We start from the raw sequence: 23261 nt of genomic DNA on the forward strand, positions 1-23261 counted from the left end.
CACCCCTGCTGATATCTGTAATTTAACTGAACAGCCAAAATAAACCAAAGTGAACTGAAAATCACTGAACGTAGTCTGTTTATTTATTTATTTTTGCTATTTTTGGCTGTGTCTACATGCTAAATATATATTTTGAGTGCCTCCCACATGCTGTGTGTATTCAAAGGCAGGTGGGCTGTATGTTGACTGATCTTGGCTCGCTGCGTGTGTGTGTTTAGAGGCAGTTGGCGAGTCTGTTGACTGATTTGGGCCTGACGAGTTCTGCGCTGCTAATTTACGAACGACTGGAACTCTGGGAAGATGCAGTCGTCTGCCTGGAGAGGATGGGACAGCACGGCAAGGTACGCTACTCACGTTTTACTTCAAACTAATTAAGTATCAGTTTAAACTAATAGTCCTTCCCCAAAGTCACACCACTAGTTGTGATGGTCAGTATGTTCAAATGTCATTTTGATAGTCTCTCAGTGTTTACTCTTCAGGGCAATCAACCTACAAATGCCTTGCTTATAGTTGTCTTTACATATTAAGCTGTTAAAGATCTTGAAGAAGAATTGATACATCCATCTCTTCCTTTTGTCCTTTCTATCTCTCTTCTTGCTCTCTTCTTCTTTCTTTCTATATGAGCTCCTGTCAGTATGCTCTAACAAAACGTCTCTCTCTCGCCGGGCGGATTTCTGGGAGCCATTTCACAGCTTTATTAAGTTACCGTCCACTTTGTGTACCAATCAGATTATAGGGTGCATCTGAGGTCAATAAAACCAGCCAATCACCCCCAATCTGAGCTGTAATATTATAAAAATGTACTGACATCCACTCCACTGTAGTGCCTGATATACTGACTCTCACTTTCTTTCTCTCCCTGTTTCCCTCTATCTACTTTTCCCTGCACTCTTATTAAAGCTTAAAGCCATAAACTGCAGGTATGCGTAGAAAAAGAAAGTAAAAGACAGAATACCCAGACGGGCGAAAGGGAGGGATGCTTCATATGAAAGAAAAGAAATGAGAAAATCAGTGAAATATGTGATGCAGAGAGAAAGTGAGCTGAGAGAAAAAAAGGTGTACACAAATCAGCAATACTGAGGGGAGAAGTGTTTTGCTTTGCTTTGAGTTTTGCTGATGGATTTATCCATGAGATTCTGTGTTCGTTTAATAAGGGAACATCTTCTGAGCACGAGGGATGTGTACTGATGTTTATTTGATTTGAGTTAAATTTATTGTCCCACGAGAGCTCGCATGAGTAGTTGCAGATTACTGCTGGAGTTTTCTGTTTGGAGGCTCTTTCCATGAATAAGGGACACAAATGCTATTGTTAACTAATTAGGGGTTCAAGTGCGTAGCACTGAAACCCTTTTGTAATTGTTAGAATAGCCAAGGATCAGCAATCTCCAAGTAAAACTGATTGTGCAGACCAAACCGTAAGTCATAGAGACTTGAAACTTGGAGGGATGATAGTACTCACACCATCTACAACGTCACCAAGACTAGCCCCAATCGGTCTTATGGGAGCACTAAAGCGTTCAAAAGTACAAAATCGCTCATAACTCCTAGGCGGTTAATCGCAGGTTCCAAGTGCCTTATGTCGTTATAATCCTTAGCTCACTCCAGACAAAAGCATGGATTCGTCCAAAATTGCGTTAAAAAAAAGACTTTTGCAAACTAGTCCTAGGTTTTTTGCATTATTGGAACAAAACCACTGCAGAGAGATTCTCTGGAGAGTAAATGTCAATAATCAATTCTCAAAAAAGGTTGAACTTTCAACCCTCTGTCACAAAGGGATGCCAAGATATTCGAAAGGGGCAGGCCTGCTTTTACTAATGGCTATTACTTTTAAATGGAATGAGATATGTTTGCCAAACTCACAACACGTATATAAGAGCTGAATCTGAGGTCACATGAAAAAAGTCACAGAGCTTGGCCACTTGGTGGTGCTATAAGAGGGGAAAAAAAAACATAAAAACAGCCAGAACTATGCACTTAACTTTGTCCAAAGTGCTAGAAGTGGCTATAAGGACATTTTGGTATGTCAAAAAACATGGCCGCCATAGGCTGATGAACTGAGCACCTATTAGACAAGCTTAACGGAGGTCGATCTGAACAAAACTTGGTGGGCCTGTTTGACTCACGGCCCTAAAGATCTGTGAGAAATGTGAAATAAATCGGCCAAAGGGGGGGGGGCAATATCGCATTTTTCAAGGGCGTAAACGATTGTATATTGCATCCTTTTTTTTTTTTTTGCATACCATAGATCTCCTCATTCCAAACAACTTTGCCTATGGAATCACTGCTGTCAGTCAAAACAATTGTTAAATGATTGAGACAATACTTTTGACAACTAATCTTAGGTTTATCACTCAGTCTTGAAAAAAATTATCTGGATTCTCTAGGTCTATAATTATCAGAGAAATTTTGAAATATACCCTTTAGGGAAGCTATAACAGGATTGTTTGGAAAAGGGACCTGTACGAAAATGCCCAAATGCCTATAAAGCCTAAATGAAAACTCAAAACTCCACAAACCCGGTGAGCGCACGCGACAGGTGATTCTAAACAAGCATGCAAAGCTTTAGGGAGATCGGACCACAGCTGGCACAATAAATGCAGGGACACGCCATGTGTGCCGCTGTTGTGCCCGTGTCTGTCGGGCTAGTTGGTTTGGTGTGTTCCGCACTTCGGCTCTCGCTGGGCTTGCGTCGGCAGCAGTTTGCCTAAATCGGTGTTGGGGCCTTTTGGGGGAAGTGAGATCTCTAAATGGATGTTCAGTTGGGCAAACGAGTCAGTGCCTGAGAATTAAAGCAAAAGTGATGAAAACAAGTACCTAAATGAACACGGCACAAACAGAAGGTTGTTCTAATGCTATGTGATCTATGTGAAGAAAGTCATTTAACATAACTGATATTCAAAATAATGTAGTTTTTTGTTTTGAATGACGAATATATAATATTAAAAACTGCTTATGTACACAGCTAAATGTTCTCACGCATACGCGGAATGCATGTGTTCGTTTGCAGTCGGTTGTAGTCTGTGCAGTGTGTTCAAGTGTAGCTTTTTGGTTCGGATGCTGCCAACTCGAGGTGACAACAGTCAGCTTTCGTCGCTGCTAGTTCTTGGTCGGCTTGGTGTGTCCCAGCCTTAACAGTCATAAACCTTAAAAAAAACATATTTCTATGGTAAATGACCAGGATTTGCCAAAAATGCTTTTTTAATCATTGATTTAGGTGGTAACAGGCTAGCTAAATAATATTTAATGTCTTTTTTCATATGTTCTTGAATGTCTAAAATCATTTAAACCCAGTAATTGTGGCTTGCAACTATATATATAAGTTTGTAGTTTTTAATTATTTTATAAATTGTCTGTTTAATTTTGATGCTGGAAAACAATAGTCACTCAAATCAGAGTCAGCTGTTTTTGGATACATCCCAAATTTTGATAATGGGATTGCAAAAAGTATAAATTTTTTGTGAAATTAATAAAAGATAAAGCAGCACATGATATTTAGCTTGCCCTCCTGAGGTTGAAGATTAATATTTTCTGATGGTATGTTTTCATAACCTTTTGTTGAAAATGTTTTTTCCTATTTGTAGGAAGTGCCTGAAAAGGTTTTTGTCATTCAAAATTAAAGGGATAGTTCACCAAAAAATTAAAATTCTGTCATTAATTACTCACCATGACATTCCAAACCCGTAAGACCTTCGTTCATCTTTGCAACACAAATTAAAATATTTTTGATGAAATCCGAGACCTTTCTGACCTCTCATAGACCGTTACGCAGCTGACACGTTCAAGGCCCAGAAAGGTAGTAAGGACATCATTAAAATAGTCCATGTGACATCAGTGGTTCAACCGTAACTTTATGAAGCTGCTAAAATACTTTTTGTGCACCAAGAAAACAAAAATAGTGACTTTGTTCAACAATTTCTTCTCTTACGTGTCAATCTCAGCCACGTGTTCACAAGAGTACATATGGGTTTGGAATGACATGAGGGTCAGAATTTTCATTTTAGGGTGAACTATCCCTTTAAAAAACAGTTGGTGACAAAACATTTTACATCAGAAGTTTATGGTTTCTTGCAGTTAAGCCCAGAGATTTTACCATGGTAAACATACTTTCTGTCACCAGTTTTAGTTTCCTTTCTGAAACTTCCAACCTGTTATTAGCAGTGAACCTGATAACCTACCCCCAGATTAGCATCCATTTGTGCTGTTGGCAGTCATGAGATCCATCAGAGGAAACTGCAGCCTCGCTGTGCCTGACTGTGCTACACAAACCTTTGCCGGCTCCAATGGCACCTTGTTGCTTGTGGGCACTGTGAAATGTGCAGTTTGTAACGGCCACGAGGAACAAAGGAGCATTCAGGTGCTGTCAGACCACGAGGTTCTCTTTCTCTCCTGTATTACCACCTCTTATTGGTGGTGTTCTTATAGAATAGAAATATGAGACTTTTTCTTTTTTTTGCCTGAGTAAATTGCTTATTCATCCTTTGTCTGGACCTTCAGGTTTTGAGCTTTCTTTTTTTATGTAACTATTGTGTTGAGTACGGAGAGATATTGTTCCCACTTCTCAAATTATGTGTACCCACGAAAATAAATAAATAAATAAGCACCCAAATAGAAGTGCTGGCCAAGCACTGTGAATTTTATTGCCGCCCACCCCCTCTCTCCCACTACAGCTTCAGTTCTGAGCGTTTGCAAAAAGCCCTTTATCCATCCGTCCCCATGAGTACCAGCAGGGGTGGAAGGGCAGGAGTCGATGAGAGATGCACTGTAATATAGCCCAGCGTCCAACGTATTTCAGAGGGTATGCGTTAATGGCAGCAGAATTTTGCCAGCTAGATTTATAGGAAGAGTTCATGGGCTTTTACATTTAGAGAAGTTGTGGCTGTAGTGTGGTACTGGCAAGTCCTTCCATGTCAAGGTCTAGTGTTCATAAGGGTTTGTGGCCACACTTACTGAAGATATGTTGATCCTTCTTTCTCATAGTCTGATTGGTCCTTTTTCTAACCCTTTCCCAAAATAGTTTCCTGTCTTCTCAGCTCTGTACCAAAAACTGATGTTTCCGGCCTTTATGTATGTTATGTATGTTTTTTATGTTTATTGCTAGAAAACACCAATCACTTGACAAATCTATATTTGACAACTTTAATTTGCCCAAATATGAAAATGTTGTCATTAATTACTCACCCTCATGTCATTCCAAACCAGTAAGACCTTCGTTCATCTTCAGAACACAAATTAAGATATTTTTGATGAAATCCAAGAGCTTTCTGACCCTCCATAGACAGCAAGGGTCTTACCACAGTGAAGGCACAGAAACACCATTTTCTGTGCCTTGACTGTTGTTTGGACCCTTGATGTCTAAAAAGTCTGAATTTGTGTTCCTAAGATGGGCTTATTAGGGTGAGTAATTAATGATTTAAAATTTTTTTTTTTTTTTTTTTTTTTTTTTGGGTGAACTATACCTTTAAATGTAGATTTAGCAAAAAAAAAACCTTGTATGAAATGACAAGAAAAAAAAGTATAACAAAAAGTACCTGTTTTATTTTAATTTTTTTACTTTATTTTACTGTACTATACTATATATTTATATACAGTCAAGGCCGAAATTATTCATACCCCTATATTTATTTACATTTAAACAAAAAGAACAAAATTATTCATACCCTTTGCAAACTGTCACAGTCTATGGGAAAATCCAAAGTTCTATAACATTCCAAATAGTCCAAGCTTCTAAAGCATCCTAATTACCCTGATTCATTGGGAACAGCTGTTTTAATCAACTTAACAGGTAAAAACAGAAGCTCTGTGCTGTTGGTTTGTGGACAGTCATCATGGCCAAGACAAAGGAGCTCACTGAGGACCTGCGGCTGTGCATTGTGGCTGCTCAGGAAAGGGTTATAAGACCATATCTAAATGTTTTGAAGTTCCAGTGGCTACAGTGCAAAGTATTATTAAAAAATACAAGACGTTCTGCACTGTGAAAAATCTCAAAGGACGTGGTCGGAAGCCAGAAGTGCTGGCCAGGAGGATAGTGAGAGAGGTAAAAAAGAATCCAAGGATCACCACCAAGGCCATCCTGATGAATCCGGGCTCTGCTGGTGGCAACATCTCAAGGCAGATAGTCCAACAGACACTGCACACCACTGGGTTTCACGGACGCAGACCGAGGAGGACACCACTTCTCCAGATAAGACACACAAAAGCCCGCTTGGCCTTTGCAAATGCTCATCTGGATAAAGCTGAGAAATATTTTTTTCCACAATGATGCCTCTTGTACATCGTCTCATCTTTTGGGAGAAGCCTGTGTCATTTCCGGTCAAAAAAAAAAAACTTGCTGGTTGAATAAAAGTAACTTTAAAGGGATAGTTCACCCAAAAATGAAAATTTGATGTTTATCTGCTTACCCCCAGGGCATCCAAGATGTAGGTGACTTTGTTTCCTCAGAAAAACACAAACGAAGATTTTTAATGAAAACTGGTGCAGTCTGCCAGCCTTATCATTGATGTGGATGGGCACCAAACCTTTAAAAGTAAACAAAAACATGCACAGACAAATCCAAATTACACCCTGCGACTCGTGACGATACATTGATGTCCTAAGACACGAAACGATCGTTTTTTTGTGAGAAACTGAACAGTATTTATATCATTTTTACCTTTGATACACAGCCACGTCCATCTGTCATGAGCACGAGATCATCATCCGGCTTGTGACATGTGAACGCGCTCTGGCGTAGAATACGCAAACGCCGTAAGCGATCTGTCGCGTGTATACGACACTCATTGTTTACACAGTGCACAGAGATTGTGGGTATAGCGGCTATTCAAAATGGTAATTACTTGCGGGTATCCTGATTGTTTAAACCGATTTAAAGCTAAAAGATTACGTTTGCTTGCGCAAACTCACCCGGGACTTTTCACTGATTTCCCCTTACGGCGTTTGCGTATTCTACGACAGAGCGCGTGCACATGTGACGTGACTGATGCCAAACTCGTGCACATGACAGATGGACGTGGCTGTGTATAAAGGTAAAAAATGATAGAAATACTGTTCAGTTTCTCGCAAAAACCGATCGTTTCGTGTCTTAAGACATCAATGTATCGTCACGAGCCGCAGGGTGTAATTTGGATTTGTCTGTGCATGTTTTTGTTTACTTTTAAAGGTTTGGTGCCCATCCACGTCCATGATAAGGCTGGCAGACTGCACCGGTTTTCGTTAAAAATCTTCGTTTGTGTTTTTCTGAGGAAACAAAGTCACCTACATCTTGGATGCATTGGGGGTAAGCAGATAAACATCAAATTTTCATTTTTGGGTGAACTATCCCTTTAAGTCAGAATTTGCCAGGGGTATGAATAATTTCGGGCTTGTCTGTGTATATATTTGTTTTTTTGTTTTGTTTTTATTTATTTATTTGTTGTTTGTTGCTATTTCTACAAGTGATTTTGGTTTTTTTCTTTAGGAATTGTTTTAGTTGTGTGGTTTTTAATAATATAAAAAGAATGTAACAACATACTTATGTCATCAGTTTAATCCCTACTACGCAATATATGGCCAAAAATATGTGGAAATCCCAACACCACACCCAATTTCAAAATCATTGGCATTTGTCAAGAGTTTGTCCTCAGCTTTGGCTCTTCTGTAAAGATTTTACTGTAGATTTTAATATTTTTGAAGGAGTTATTCTCCTATTCAGGCACAATTTTCTGAATGATGCAATTAATCACAAAGGTTTTGTGTAGGACAGTCCTGCTCTTTCAAACAAGGATTGAGTAAATAATTTCTTTGCCTTTCATTCTGGAATTAAAAAAAAAAAACTCCTGAAACAAAGTTTCAACGCATAATTCTCTAGAATGTTTTTATATGAAGTGGCATATTAACTGGACTTAAGGGGCCTAGACAAACACGATTATTAGAAAGAGTTCTCCACATACTTTAGGCAGTCTGCATATTTTCCAATACGAGGATTAAATCTGTCAAAGTTGTTTTAATCTGGTGGTACTTTCTTTTTTTCTCTCAGGCGGAGGAGATTTTGAGGCGTGAGCTGGAGAAAAAGGAGACACCGTCGCTTTACTGTCTGTTAGGCGACGTGCTGAAGGACCCACAGTATTATGACAGAGCATGGGAGCTTTCCAAACACCGCAGTGCACGCGCACAAAGGTCCAAAGCTCTGTATCACCTGCGCCACAAAGAATTCCAGCAGTGCGTGGAATGTTTCGAACGCTCACTGCAAATCAACTCCATGCAGGTATGATGTGCACTTGTGCATACCGGTAGCTTTATTGTCCTTACCCAAGTGTCCTGTAAATGCTGGTAGATGGTAACCACCTGAAATGATTCAGGTATGTGCTGGGTATTCAACAAGCTTTTGTCAGTACTGGCCAGTGTTTCCTTTGACTTGAGAGCCTAAAGCATAACTGTTATAACGTAAATAAAAATAGCTTTTACAATATTTCAAGTTTTGAAACATGCAAAATTGACCCTCTGCAGGAAGTTTGATTGACAGGTGATCTGACCAATCATAACGCTAAATCTTTAATTTTTGTCTTACAAACAAACCAGACTGGAGAGTAGATTAATGTTTGTGCCCTTGAACTTGAAAAATGGTGTATTGACGTCTTTCCACGTTAAAACAAGACACCTTATGTTTATTCATTTTTATTTCATGTTATAAACTTGTAAAGAACAGATGATGGGTTCATGTGCAGCTTGAACTAAGCTGCTACAGCGATCTGTCATAATACGTTAAAGAGCAACAAAACAGTATGAATATCTTCAAAAAAATAACAAAATTTGGAAGCTGATACTGTTTCGTACCTGAAGTAACCTGCTCTGCTTTGTTGACGCAGTGTCAGTTTCTTTTTTGCTCTCAGATGTATTTTTCACTGAGTGGGATGACATCCAATGTCATTTTGACACAACTGTCAAAACTTATAAATAATAAAATTATTCAATTGGTACTTGTGATATTTGTAAACAATAGCCCAGCATTTTATTTTAGATGGACAGAATTAATAAAATGCCTGTAGTTTGGGTATTAATGAATTATGCGAACAGATTTTAATGTTCATAGCAATTTCGTTCAGTATTTTTATGGTGTAATACAAGTAGCCAAGTCAAAAGTTTACATACACCTTGCAGAATCTGCAAAATGTTGTAGTATCATATCATAGGTATCATATAAAATGCATGTTACTTTTTTATTGTACAGACCTGAATAAGATATTTCACATAAAAGATGTTTACATATAGTCCACAAGAGAAAAGTTTACATACACTTAATTATTAATACTGTGTTGTTGCCTAAATGATGCACAGCTATGTTTTTTTTTTGTTTGTTTGTTTTTTAGTGATTGCTCATGAGTCCCTTTCTTTGTCCTGAGCAGTTGTTGTTAGTTTTTACAAATTCTTTGGTTTTACTGTATTTTTGTGTGTTTAACCCTTTTCAGCAATGACTATATGATTTTGAGATCCATCTTTTCACACTGAGGACAACTGAGGGACTCATACGCAACTATTACAGAATGCTCAAATGCTCACTGATGCTTCAGAAGGAAACATGATGCATTAAGAGCCGGGGGTAAATAAAACTTTTGAACCGAATGAAGATGTGTACATTTTTCTTATTTTGCCTAAATATAATATTTTTTCATTTATTACTGCCCTTCAGAAGCTACTTATGTTTTTTCCAGAAGACAAAATAAGTTAACTTTACCCTGATCTTCAGACTCTTAATCCATCGTGTTTCCTTTTAAAGCATCACTGAGCTTTTGAATCTTCTGTAATAGTTGCAGAGTATGTAACAACAACTGAGTCCCTCAGTTGTCCTCTGTGTGAAAAATATGGATCTCAAAATCATTCAGTCATTGTTGGAAAGGGTTCAAATACACAAAAATGCTAAAAAAAACAAAGAATTTGTGGGACCCTAAGGAATTTTTTAAAGAACAGCGTGCAGTTTACCGGTTTAGTACAAACAAGGGACTCGTCACTAAACAAAAAAATCATTCTTGTAACAACACAGTATTATAACTCAAGTATGTAAACTTTTGAATGGGGTAATTTTTTTTTATAAATTCAGCTATTATTTTCTCTTGTGGACTTCTCTATGTGAAATATCTTATTCAGGTCAGTACTAAATAAAAATAACACATTTTGTATGATCCCTCTTATTTTGTTTAAGTAATTAACATTCTGCAGATTCCGCAAGATGTATGTAAACTTTTGACTTCAACTGTAAAATTTTATTTTATATGAGCAGGAGCAATAAAATAGCTGGAGCTGCTGTGCAACACAGTATACTTTTATATAAAAACAAGATTGTAGTTGTAAACAGTGTAATGGCAACGTGACACTTGCACAACAGTCAAACATATCAATCATTTTCATGTATTCATGTCTGAATAATAATGTAGAAGCAAAACAGTGGAATACAGAAATGTGTTCAGTGTGAACAGACCCTTAGTCTCTACAAGCAGTGTTTGCAAACTTATGTTTTCATGCTGACCACACATACACATGATCTCGATGATCACAAGGATGGATGTACTATACAGAGAAGATTGGCAGAGTGCTGACAGAGAACATAAGAAACACTGAGGTAGAAAAAAGCGAGCCAGCAGTGTGTGGATGAGAGGCATCAGGTTCATCCACCACAGAACCAAAAAAGTGCACAGCTCTCTCTTTTTTCCCCCCTTTACTCATTCTTCATTCCTCCCTTCATCCATAATGCAGAAGCACAGGCAGCAATAAGACAGAGTAATTTTCCTGAGGGACTCATTGATGACCCTAGCGTGATCTTTAACACCGCCTCGCAGTGCTGCCGCAGGGCCTGGCGGAGCCAATACTGCCTTCAGGCCTAAAACTGGAAGTAAGGACGGTCGAAGGCCAGAGAGATGCAAAGATGAGCACTCGGGAGAAGAAACCGATGATTTAAAACATATGAAAGAGATAGACTCCTTGGGGTTCATGGGTTCAAAAGACATCATTAATTTTTAGGGCCGAATAACACCTTTAAAAAGACAAGTGAAGCACTTGAAGTCTCTCATCAATTTTCTTTTTGCCCTCGTCGGTAATACTCCATCGTTCTCACGCTCTCTTCTCCGTCTTTTATCTCCGCAGTTGGGGGTGTGGTTCTCCCTGGGATGTGCGTATTTTGCGCTGGAAGGCTACGAAGGGGCCGCCAAAGCTTTTCAGAGATGCGTCGGACTGGAACCAGATGTAAGTCACACGGTCCATGTAAGGAGATCAGTGTCATATGACCATAAAAAAGGGCTTGTGCTTAGTTATTCAGTCATATCTGATTTATGTCTAGAGTAATCAATTGATTGTGTCTGCAAGTGCCTCCCTGTTTTTGTTCTTTCAGGCTTATACTCGCGTTAATGCGTCCATAAAATCTGCGCAGACCAAGAACCCCATTATGTGTAGTACAGGAGCCTCTTATGCTCCTAATGGTGTACTTAAAATTCAAATGTAGTCGAGAGGCAGGCTTAATACTCCGTCCAGGAAATGAGTAAACAAGTTGTTAGGAAATATTCTGTAGATGTCTGGTTTCTTATTTATAATGGTTTATTTGACAAATGACTTTCACCCGTGGAGCTGACTCTGATCGTTACTCTCTTCTATTCAGAATGCAGAAGCATGGAACAATCTCTCCACGGCCTACATCAAACTGAGAATGAAGTGAGTATGAGTGTAAGCGCTGAGAGTAAAGGCTACATCAAAGAAGCTTTGCTTTGCTGGTGTTTTAATCCAATAAGAGCATTTGTTTTTTGTTCCACAGTGGTATTTGGAGTAAAGACACTAATAAGCAGCCAGTTAAGCTTTCCTAAAATATTTTGGATGAGCTGTGATTTCAAAGGCAGCAGGCAAGGACAAATATGTACATTTTATGATGTTGTAAGTAGCGTAAGTAAGTAAGTAGCGTGGGTATATTTGTAGTAATAGCCAGCAATACATTGTATGGGTCAAAATTCTAGATTTTCTTTTATGCCAAAAATCATTCGAATATTAAGTAAACATAATGTTTCATGAAAATATTTGACGAATTTCCTACTGTGAATATAAAAACTTAATTTTTGATTAATATGCATTGCTAACTTTAAAGGTGATTTTCTCAATTTTTTTTTTTTTTTTTTTTTTGCACCCTCAGATTCCAGATTTTCAAATAGTTGTATCATGGCCAAATATTGTCCTATCCTAACAAGCCAGACATCAATGGAAAGCTTATTTATTTTGAGCTTTTATGTATAAATATCAATTTAAAAAAAAAAAAACGACCCTTGTGACTGGTTTTGTGGTTCACGGGCACATATGTACATGGCAAAACAAATGCTATTTATGCATTTTTGGCTGTTTTTATGGTCTGTTAAAGTTTGTCTCACACAGCCTATATTGTCTTGTGCTGGCCATAAATAAAGTAATCATGATTTTTATTTTTTTGTACATACAATGCTATTCTATAAAGTTTCTATACTATAAAGTTTAGGATCAGTGAGTAAATATTAAATGTAAATAAATGTACTTTAATTTAGCAAGGTTGCATTAAATTGATAAAGTGTCAGTAAAGGCATGTTTTATGTTATAAAAGATTTCTGATTGAAGTAAATGCTCTACTTTAAAAAATATTTTTTTTCTCTTGAGCACCAAATCAGCATATTAGAACGATTTCTGAGCGATAATATAATGGCTGCTGCAAATTCAACTTTGTACAAATCATATTACAGTTGTAATATTTCACAATTTTATTGTTTTTACTTTTTTGATCAAATAAATACAGCCTTTGAGAGTTTAGAAAACTACTTTTAAAAGCGTTTTTAAAAATCCCCAAATTTTTGAACATTAGTGTATATAGATAAGTGCTGTCAATTAATTATAAGAAATAATAATAATCGCACATTTTCTGAAATTATTTGTGATTGATCATGAATAATCCCACATTTAAGTTTTTAAATATACATTTATATTGCAATAATTTTACATTCAACCTTCAAACTAATGTAGAAACTACATTAAGACAGTATGTTTTTAATATTTGTTTTTTTTTTATCTGATACTAATATTACTGATTACTCTAGGATTTTCTTTTCCTAATATTTAATCATTGACTATAGCATTCAACATTACAGTATAATTGAAAGCTATCAATTTGAACATTTATTACACAATAACTTCTAATTTAAGTGAACTTAAAACAATCTTCACATAAACCTATTAATTACTTGTGCCCTTTAAGTAGGAAATATACAGAAATTGAATAGTTTTCAAACACTAAATACTAAATTAAATCTAGATGAATACTTAAAGCTACAAATGTTATTTTTTTCTCTTTTGTTCTTTGATTAACAGACATCACGGCAGCTGGGTTATTAGCTTATTTGGCTGCTATTACTTTAAGAGCTGCCACTGCTGAACATGACAAAGATCATGCTTGTACTTTCATTCATGCTTTAATATGAAATGATACAGGCCACAGTTGCTCCATAGCGTTTGTTCGCACAATTGAAGTGCTCATGCTATGAGCACAGTGTAACGGCAGACAGAACCATTAAAGGGGTCATCGGATGCAAAACTTACTTTTCCATGTTGTTTGCACATTAATGTGTGTTGGCAGTTTGTGTACACAACCACCCTACAGTAATAAAAATCCACCCAGTGGTATTTTTTTAATCTTTAAAAGTAATATCCACTTTTTAAAATCAGATCATTCTCAGCTTCTTGTCATTGTGACAAAATACAGTTGACTGACATGAGCGTCTTACCTTAGACCCGCCCTCATCGAGCTGAAACAGTCCCAATATGATAGCAATTGTGTGACTCAGGTGCAGAGGAAGACTCTAATTGAACGATTGAGGTGTTCTGTTGTTGGATGTAATAGTGAACATAGCAGTCCTCATTTACTCTCGACATCTGAGCCGCTGAAGACAGAGGTTTAAAGTTACTTTCGTTTTGTTTGCGAGTTGTTTCTGATGCAGCTTCACCCACAACAGATGTGAGTATAAGGGTTTTTTATGCATCTTTGCAAATGGCCTTTCTTAATATTGTGCTCGTTGCCAAGTTTTGCCGATAAACGTGGCTAAAGCTACTAATCCCTCAGCAGAGAGGGGCGGAGCGAGGAGAGCTCATGTGAATTTAAAGAGCATGAAGAGCATAAAGAGTGCCCATGCGTAAAATGAGCTGATATTTTGCAGAGCTGATTTTGACAAGGTAAAAGGGTGTTTTTTTTACACTACTATTGAGAATTTTTAACCAAAATATATTAGAGACTTTTCATTAAGACCCTAAAGAATCAAATGAACTTGTGGAAAATGGGCATCCGATGACCCCTTTAAATTCATTTTCACTGACATATGACCTGACGAGTTAAATTCATGTACAGGAAACGCACCCCTGTTCGATGTGTGTGTGGGTGCGCTCTTTTGGGAGAAATGCCCAAACAAGGAGTTCCACCCTTCAGGACGTCATGAAGAACTATGATCGGAAAAAAACTTTCCGAAACTTTTTAGAAACCCGGAAGTGTGTATTCGTTACAGAAATACACTGTTATACGTCCAAATCATTTTTTTGGCCATGTTTAGCATGAAAATTGAACTCTTTAACAGAGTAAATAACTTAACATGCATGAAACAGCATTGGACCCCCCTTTAAACTAGAAAAATGAATCGCCTGCATTAACTAACTTTGACGGTACCGATTGTAATATTTCTCAACTGTACTGTTTTTACTTTATTTTTGATCAAATAAATACAGCATAAGTGAGATTAGGAAACTACTTTTAAAAACATTTTTTAAAAAAAACCTTTGAACGATGCTGTATATTGATACAATTAGTATTGCTTCTATTGCTTTCTATTGATTGCTTCTATTCTTTTTTCCCCATCCAATGATAGAGTGTGATGGACTACTAGGCGTGTGTGTGAATTTCTAAATAATAGCTAGCACTGCTCTCACACACTTATCTTTCACTGAAATCGCCACCATGTACAAACTGTAAATAAGCCCCTATTCAGGTTCCAGTTGACCTGATTTATGCTGCTTTTCTGTGTTTCCTGCATCCGCTGGGGACCCTCAGAGAGGCCTCCTTGCTTTTCAATTACTGCAGGAATGACTTTGGCAGCTGTAATTGCAAAGATAAATCTCCTCGGGGCTCTTGCTGTGTCTACCCCAGGAGCCAGCACTTCGCCACCACTACCAACCGGCCAATATTAACCAGATTTGGAAGCTAAATGGCAGTTAGGACATTTGTTGCTTGACATGATTGGAGGTTTTTGCTGATTTCCTGCGAGGGCCGGAGATGTTTCCTGGAACTCCACTGTAACGGCATGTACCTGAGGGATTCTGGGAATGATTTCTCTCCTCTCCTCTGCCCCTCGTCCAATTAGCCCTGTGCACTCATCCCTGAGATGAGTCTTTGGAATCTTCTATTAAAACCTGATTAACGCTCCTAGGAACCATCCAAAACAGCGGAAGAATGTGTGTGTGTTTGGGAAAGATGCACACACCTGCATGTGTTCAAAGGAAACTAGGCTTTAGATGTTACACTGAAACCCGTGTCGACCTGTGTCACAGGCTTTTGTTGACAGCGCTTACAAAAATATCAGCTCTGTTCTGAAACCTAGTGATCTGTGTTGCTGTCGACAGCCTATACAAGCAGTGTGCTAACTGAAAGCTTGTACTGTAAGTGATTGATTTGGAATGCTGTTAGCGATCTGTGCCACACACAGTGTTTCTCACATGAAGTGCACTGAAGACTTAACTTACAATGGTTTGCATGTAGTTTGATCTTAGCATTTTGCTAAGCTAATGATCCAGTTTTACAGTAATTTGGTGAAGAAAAGCAAACTTCACTATTAATTACACTGAAACAGCAAGTAACATTGAATTAGCATGACATTTTGAAGTAGGAGGACTGAAATTGTATTTTCTTGTAAAACACTCCAATACACTTTCTTTCTTTGCTTTTTTTTTCGCTCTTTACCTCTTTTTTTTATTTGAGACAGTTTCTTTTACTTTTGGCCTACTACTACATTTTTGAAACTTTCTATGAGTCTTTCACTTTTTTTCTCTCTATTTTGCTTTGTTGCTCTCTTTCACTGCTTGACTTTGTCTTTCTTGTGCTCTTTCACCCATTTCTCTCTGTCTTTAGTTATTTTTTTACATTAGCTATTTTGCTTTGTCAACTTCTCTTTTGTCTCTTTTTCTTTGCTCTTGATTTAGCTCATTGTTTTCCCTGCTCTCTTTTGCTCTTTCTTTTTTCTTTCACTCTTTTAGTCTTTCATTTACATTATTAAAGCCTGTTTCTGCCACTGAATAAAAAATGAAAAAGCAATTGCAACCTTTTTATCTCACAGTTCTTTTGTTTCACAATTTTTGTATTAGAATTGCGTTATATAAAGTTGCAGTTGCGAGTTATGAAGTCATTGTTGTGTGATCAGAAAAAACAGAAAAACTTACGAGATTTAAACTTGCAATTCTGAGAAAGTCAGAATTTTGATAAAGTACTAGAATTTCAAGAATTGTGAATTTATATCTTGCAATTGTGATTTTCTCATAATTGCGAGTTTTTGTCTTGCAGTTATGTTTTTTTCTCAGAATTGAGTTTATATCTTGCAATAGTGACTTTTTCTCAGAATTGTAAGTTTATATCTTGCAATTATGACTTTTTTTCTCTCAGAATTGAGTTTATATCTTGCAATGGTGACTTTTTCTCAGAATTGCAAGTTTATATCTTGCAATTATGACTTTTTCTCAGATTTGAGTTTATATCTTGCAATGGTGACTTTTCTCAGAATTGTAAGTTTATATCTTGCAATTATGACTTTTTTTCTCTCAGATTTGAGTTTATATCTTGCAATGGTAACTTTTCTCAGAATTGTAAGTTTATATCTTGCAATTATGACTTTTTTTCTCTCAGATTTGAGTTTGTATCTTGCAATGGTAACTTTTCTCAGAATTGCAAGTTTATATCTTGCAATTATGACTTTTTTTCTCTCAGATTTGAGTTTATATCTTGCAATGGTGACTTTTTCTCAGAATTGCAAGTTTATATCTTGCAATTATGACTTTTTTTCTCTCAGATTTGAGTTTGTATCTTGCAATGGTAACTTTTCTCAGAATTGCAAGTTTATATCTTGCAATTATGACTTTTTTTCTCTCAGATTTGAGTTTGTATCTTGCAATGGTGACTTTTTCTCAGAATTGCAAGTTTATATCTTGCAATTATGACTTTTTTTCTCAGAATTGAGTTTATATCTTGCAATGGTGACTTTTCTCAGAATTGTAAGTTTATATCTTGCAATTATGACTTTTTTTCTCTCAGATTTGAGTTTGTATCTTGCAATGGTGACTTTTTCTCAGAATTGTAAGTTTATATCTTGCAATTATGACTTTTTTTCTCAGATTTGAGTTTATATCTTGCAATGGTGACTTTTCTCAGAATTGTAAGTTTATATCTTGCAATTATGACTTTTTTTCTCTCAGATTTGAGTTTATATCTTGCAATGGTAACTTTTCTCAGAATTGCAAGTTTATATCTTGCAATTATGACTTTTTTTTTCTCAGAATTGAGTTTATATCTCGCAATGGTGACTTTTTCTCAGAATTGCAAGTTTATATCTTGCAATTATGACTTTTTTTTTCTCAGAATTGAGTTTATATCTCGCAATGGTGACTTTTCTCAGAATTGTAAGTTTATATCTTGCAATTATGACTTTTTTTCTCTCAGATTTGAGTTTATATCTTGCAATGGTAACTTTTCTCAGAATTGCAAGTTTATATCTTGCAATTATGACTTTTTTTTTCTCAGAATTGAGTTTATATCTCGCAATGGTGACTTTTTCTCAGAATTGCAAGTTTATATCTTGCAATTATGACTTTTTTTTCTCTCAGAATTGAGTTTATATCTTGCAATTATGACTTTTTTTTCTCTCAGAATTGAGTTTATATCTTGCAATTATGACTTTTTTTTCTCTCAGAATTGAGTTTATATCTTGCAATTATGACTTTTTTTTCTCTCAGAATTGAGTTTATATCTTGCAATTATGACTTTTTTTTCTCTCAGAATTGAGTTTATATCTTGCAATTATGACTTTTTTTTTCTCAGAATTGAGTTTATATCTTGCAATGGTGACTTTTCTCAGAATTGTAAGTTTATATCTTGCAATTATGACTTTTTTTCTCTCAGATTTGAGTTTATATCTTGCAATGGTGACTTTTCTCAGAATTGTAAGTTTATATCTTGCAATTATGACTTTTTTTCTCTCAGAATTGAGTTTATATCTTGCAATGGTGACTTTTCTCAGAATTGTAAGTTTATATCTTGCAATTATGACTTTTTTTCTCTCAGAATTGAGTTTATATCTTGCAATGGTGACTTTTCTCAGAATTGTAAGTTTGTCTCTTGCAGTTATCACACATCTCTTCCATCTTTATTTGACCCTGTAACTCTAGCACCCTCTATTCTAATTCTATTCTAAACTTGCCCTTTTAGACTTATTCTCTATTAATTTACTTACTGCTTGTTTTCTTAAAAAAACAACAACTAACTAACAATAGTTCTCTGTTCTTGTTGTATTCTGTCTCTATTAGTGTATTTACTGCTTGTTTTCTAAAAAGAAAACTAAAAAAAAAAACTAACGCTAGCTATCTATTTTTAGGCCTCTAACACTAGCTTGCTTTTTTTATTTAATCCATTTTCTTTTTATTTATTATACAATTAAAAAAAACTTCATATGTGTACTGCATCAGGATAAATGAGACTTGTCATAGCACTTGCATGTTATTGCTCTTTTGCTGTTTTTGATTGCTTCCATTGTCCTCTTTTGTAAGTCGCTTTGGATAAAAGCATCAGCTAAATGTCTAAATGTAATGTAAATGTGTAGGATATGTGTTGAATATAAACACATTTTATTCATGTTGATAAGTCTTAGTAAAAATTCACAGTGCATCTCTTTATTACTACCTGTACCGTTTAGAGCAGCATTTGTACCTAAAGTGCTCTCTTTGTAGAAGACAACTGTTACACATTGCCACATTCTAACTGCAAGTTTGCCAAAACCAGTTTTTGGAAAGGAAAACATAAAACTTTGTTTTGTTTAGCCATACACCATTTAATACTACAGTACATCCACGAGCAACTTCCATTAACAGTAGTTTTGCTAAACACACTGATCTTTCTGTTTTGTGTGTGGTAGGGAGAAGGCGTTCCGCACCCTTCAGGAAGCGCTCAAGTGTAATTATGAGCGATGGCAGATCTGGGAGAATTTCATCGCCGTGTGTATAGACCTGGGCGAGTTCAGTGAGGCTATCAGAGCCTACCATCGGCTCATGGACCTCAAGGACAAATACAAAGACGTGGAGGTGAGTCAACCTCGCAGCTTTTTCTCAGGTTAACCCCAAACTCTTTCTTTCGACACACCTTTCCAGTGTTAAAGCAACTAGAGTCTCATTTGTGTCTCATGTGCTGCTGTCATCACTGTACTGACCACACTAACAGCTGCCTGTCTGCATGCACAGATCAAACAGTCATGTAAGAGGCTGTGTGTAAGTGAGATTTGATGAGTGAATGTTTGTGTGAAAGAAGAAAGAGATGATGCATACACAAAGATGGGTTTCAGTCTGCTCACAATCATTCAAACAGCTCTGTTTTAAACATGCACCCCGTACGTCTCTCTGCATCCATGCTCCCATCACACCTCTCTTCCGTCAGCTGTGAATCTAATAGCAGTGCTGTCATAACACACGTTTTAAAGCTCTATGCCATTAGACACGTTTGCGCTGAGGCTGGTTGATGCACCAGCTGCTACATCCTATTAAATGCGTCGTTTGTTTTATCATTTGGTAGTCAAATTGCCTGGTAGTTGTTTACCTCCTTCACTTTACAGCGGCTCCGGGGTCACCGTGGTGGCAGTAAATTATGTTTTATTTTCACAGAAATTATGGCTGCACCTTAACAAAAAGAAGCTGCTCTGTGCATTTCTAATTTTTAAACACCCACCTCCTACTTTGTGAACGGTGCAAAATATCTGAAAACTCTAGCTGTGTTTGAGCAAGTGGCAAATTAGTTTTGTGCTCTAGTTTAGTTTTAGCAAAAAATGAAAAATTAGTGTAAACATGCTCTAGGAAACTGCTTATTAATCTTTTTCAAGGAAGTCTCTAATTCGAGGCAATTATGTTGAAAGGAGGCATCCTGTGGAAGCAGATTTTTGAATGGTAATGCATATACAAAAAACTTTCACATTATTTCTTGGAAAATTAAATTCTGTTTATATTATACAGTATATAATTTAGCAGGATTACACACTGATCCTTTAAAAATCCATTCTAATATGCTAATTTGGTGCTCATGAAACTTTTCTTATCAATGTTGGTTACATTTTTTGTGAAAATACAGATATTTTTTTCATCTGTAATGCATAGAAAGGTACAAAGAGAAGCTTTTGTTTGAAAAATAAATTTTTGCTTAAGTTACTTTTTATTATCTGTTGTCATGTTGCGTTTTATTTCTCGCAATTTGACTTTATTTTATGTCATTCCAACCAATTTTGTTTTATATTCTTCACTGTGACTGGGCGTAATGACCGAAATATCACGATATAAGTAATTTTATTTTTCAGTAACAATATGCATCATAATATAGTAATTTTTGCTTTCAATAAGGTCTTCGTTATCTAAATTTTTGATACCATAGGAATTCACAAATGTCAGATATCACAAAATAAATCAATACTGGCCTAACTAACAAAAAAAAAACTCAAGCTCACTGAAAACAAGTAAACAATCAGTGATTAAATAAGAATAAAAACTAATTACATGCAATAGGACAAAAAAAAACCTGCAGTAGAACAAATGTGACCCTGGACCACAAAACCAGTCTTAAGTCGCTGGGGTATGTTTGTAGCAATAGCCAAAAATACATTGCATGGGTCAAAATTATTGATTTTTCTTTTATGCCAAAAATCATTAGGAAATTAAGTAAAGATCATGTTCCATGAAGATTTTTTGTAAAATTCCTACTGTAAATTTATCAAAATGTAATTTTTGATTAGTAATATGCATTGTTAAGAACCTAATTTGGACAACTTTAAAGGTGATTTTCTCAGGATTTTGATTTTTTTGCACCCTCAGATTCCAGATTTTCAAATAGATGTATCTCGGCCAAATATTGTCCTATCCTAACAAACCATACATCAATAGAAAGCTTATTTACTGAGCTTTCATATTATATATACATCTCAGTTTTGTAAAATTTAACCTTATGACTGGTTTTGTGGTCCAGGGTCACAAATATGAAATGCTAACAATTTATAAGTAACCAAATGTTTAAAAGCACTGCATATTCTTCACTGTGTAAATTAACAGGGTTTCCACAGGTCCTTGAAAAGTTTGTGAATCTGAAAAAAAAATTCAAGGCCCTGGAAAGTTTTTGAAAATAAACTTGCATAGATACAGGTCCGTGCTTGAATTTATTTTGTGCAAGAAGTTTTCTGGAAAATATTCCATATTATTCCATGTAGACATACTAGATCATACTAGATCGCTTGATTTACGTTAGTTACACACATTTGCGTGTTATGCTAAGGGTTTCCTATGTGAGGTACTTTGTGTTGTACATTGCCATGATGTTCACGCTCACACAAAACTCCTACAATGGTACCTCAACGTTTCACGGACACACCGTGAAACATTTTTAAAAATAAGCTGAAACCGCTGAAACGTGATTCCTGGCAAATGCAAGTTTCAAGATATTTGGCTCACCAAAGAATAAAACTTAAAAGCATATTCATAAATCTTAAAACTTCTGGTTTCAAGCTATTCTCAATAAAATCCATGCAAAAGTCAATATCAGATGTACCCAATATTCTTCAGTTTTATGCAAAACAGAAATATGAATAGAATATTCTGTTTTATGGGCAATTTTTTTTTGCATAAGTGTGTTTGAAACATGAAATCTGTAACAATGTACCTTACAATGTAACCTTGCTCTCACTTAAAATGTGTCACATGAAACATTACACTCTTAAAAATAAAGGTTCCAAAAGGGTGTTTTTGCAGTGACGCAAAGAACCATTTTTGGCTCCCCAAAGAACCTTTCAGTGAACAGTTCCTAAAATAACCATTTTGAAGAACATTTTAAGAATCCGAAGAATCTTTGTTCGTCTATAAAGGAAACTTTTCTGCATTTGAAAGGTTCCATGGATGTTCACGGTTCTTTATAGAACCATAGATGCCAATAAAAAACTCTTTATTTTTAAGAGTGTAAGTCATTGAATTAGAGGGTAAGGACCTGGAAAGTCCTTGAAAGGTCCTTGAATTTGAAGTTAACCAAGGTGTAGGAACCCTGTCACAGACACACATGAAACATTGCAAAAATAGGCTGAAACCGCTGAATTTGGTTGCCTGAAATGCAAGTTTCGAGATATTTGGCTCACCAAAAAAGAAAACTTAAAAGCATATCCATATATCTTAAAACTTCTGGTTCAATAAAGTCCATGTAAAAGTTGGACATGCACAAAAGGATGTACCGAATATTCTTTAGTTTTATGCAAAACATAAATACAACAAACAGAGTATCAGATTTCTGTTATATGGCCATTTTTTGCATAAATGTGTTTGAAACACGAAAACTGTAACAATGTATCTTACAAGGTAACACAATGTAAACTTGCTCTCACTTAAAATGTGTCCCCACATTACACTTTTAAAAATAAAGGTTCCAAAATGGTGTTTTTGCAGTGATGCAAAGGACCATTTTTGGCTCCCCAAAGAACCTTTCAGTGAACATTTCCCAAAATAACCATTTTGAAAAACATTTTAAGAATCTAAAGAATATTTGTTCATCTATAAAGAACATTTTCTGCATTTGAAAGGTTCCATGGATGTTCAAGGTTCTCCATAGAACCATTGATGCCAATAAAAAAACTTTATTTTTAAGAGTGTAAGTCCTTGAATTTGAGGTTATTAGACCTGGAAAGTCCTTGAAAGGTCTTTGAATTTGAAGTTAACCAAGGTGTAGGAACCCTGTCACAGACACACATGAAACATTGCAAAAATGGGCTGAAACCACTGAAACGTGATGCAAGTTTCAAGATATTTGGCTCACCAAAAAATAAAACTTAAAAGCATATTTATATATCTTAAAACTTCTGGTTCAATAAAATCCATGCAAGAGTTAATATCAGATCATTTTAGAATACAGTATAGGATGTATAGAATATTCTTCAGTTTTATGCAAAACAAAAATACGACAAATAGAATATCAGATCTCTGTCATATGG

The 23261-nt window shown here is 36.0% G+C and overlaps 1 protein-coding gene across 1 annotated transcript in view; it reads left to right on the forward strand.

Annotated features, from left to right (window-relative positions):
• The window catches only part of ttc27 (tetratricopeptide repeat domain 27), a 129578-nt gene that overhangs the window by 92850 nt on the left and 13467 nt on the right, over positions 1-23261 (forward strand). The window contains exons 12-16 of the mRNA XM_073826970.1: positions 219-341; positions 8012-8239; positions 11110-11208; positions 11618-11670; positions 19179-19344. Of these exons, the coding sequence (XP_073683071.1) occupies positions 219-341; positions 8012-8239; positions 11110-11208; positions 11618-11670; positions 19179-19344 (669 nt within the window). The remainder of the gene's footprint in view (positions 1-218; positions 342-8011; positions 8240-11109; positions 11209-11617; positions 11671-19178; positions 19345-23261) is intronic.

The sequence above is a fragment of the Garra rufa genome, chromosome 21 (genome assembly GCF_049309525.1).
Source record: "Garra rufa chromosome 21, GarRuf1.0, whole genome shotgun sequence".
Taxonomy (NCBI): Eukaryota; Metazoa; Chordata; class Actinopteri; order Cypriniformes; family Cyprinidae; genus Garra; species Garra rufa.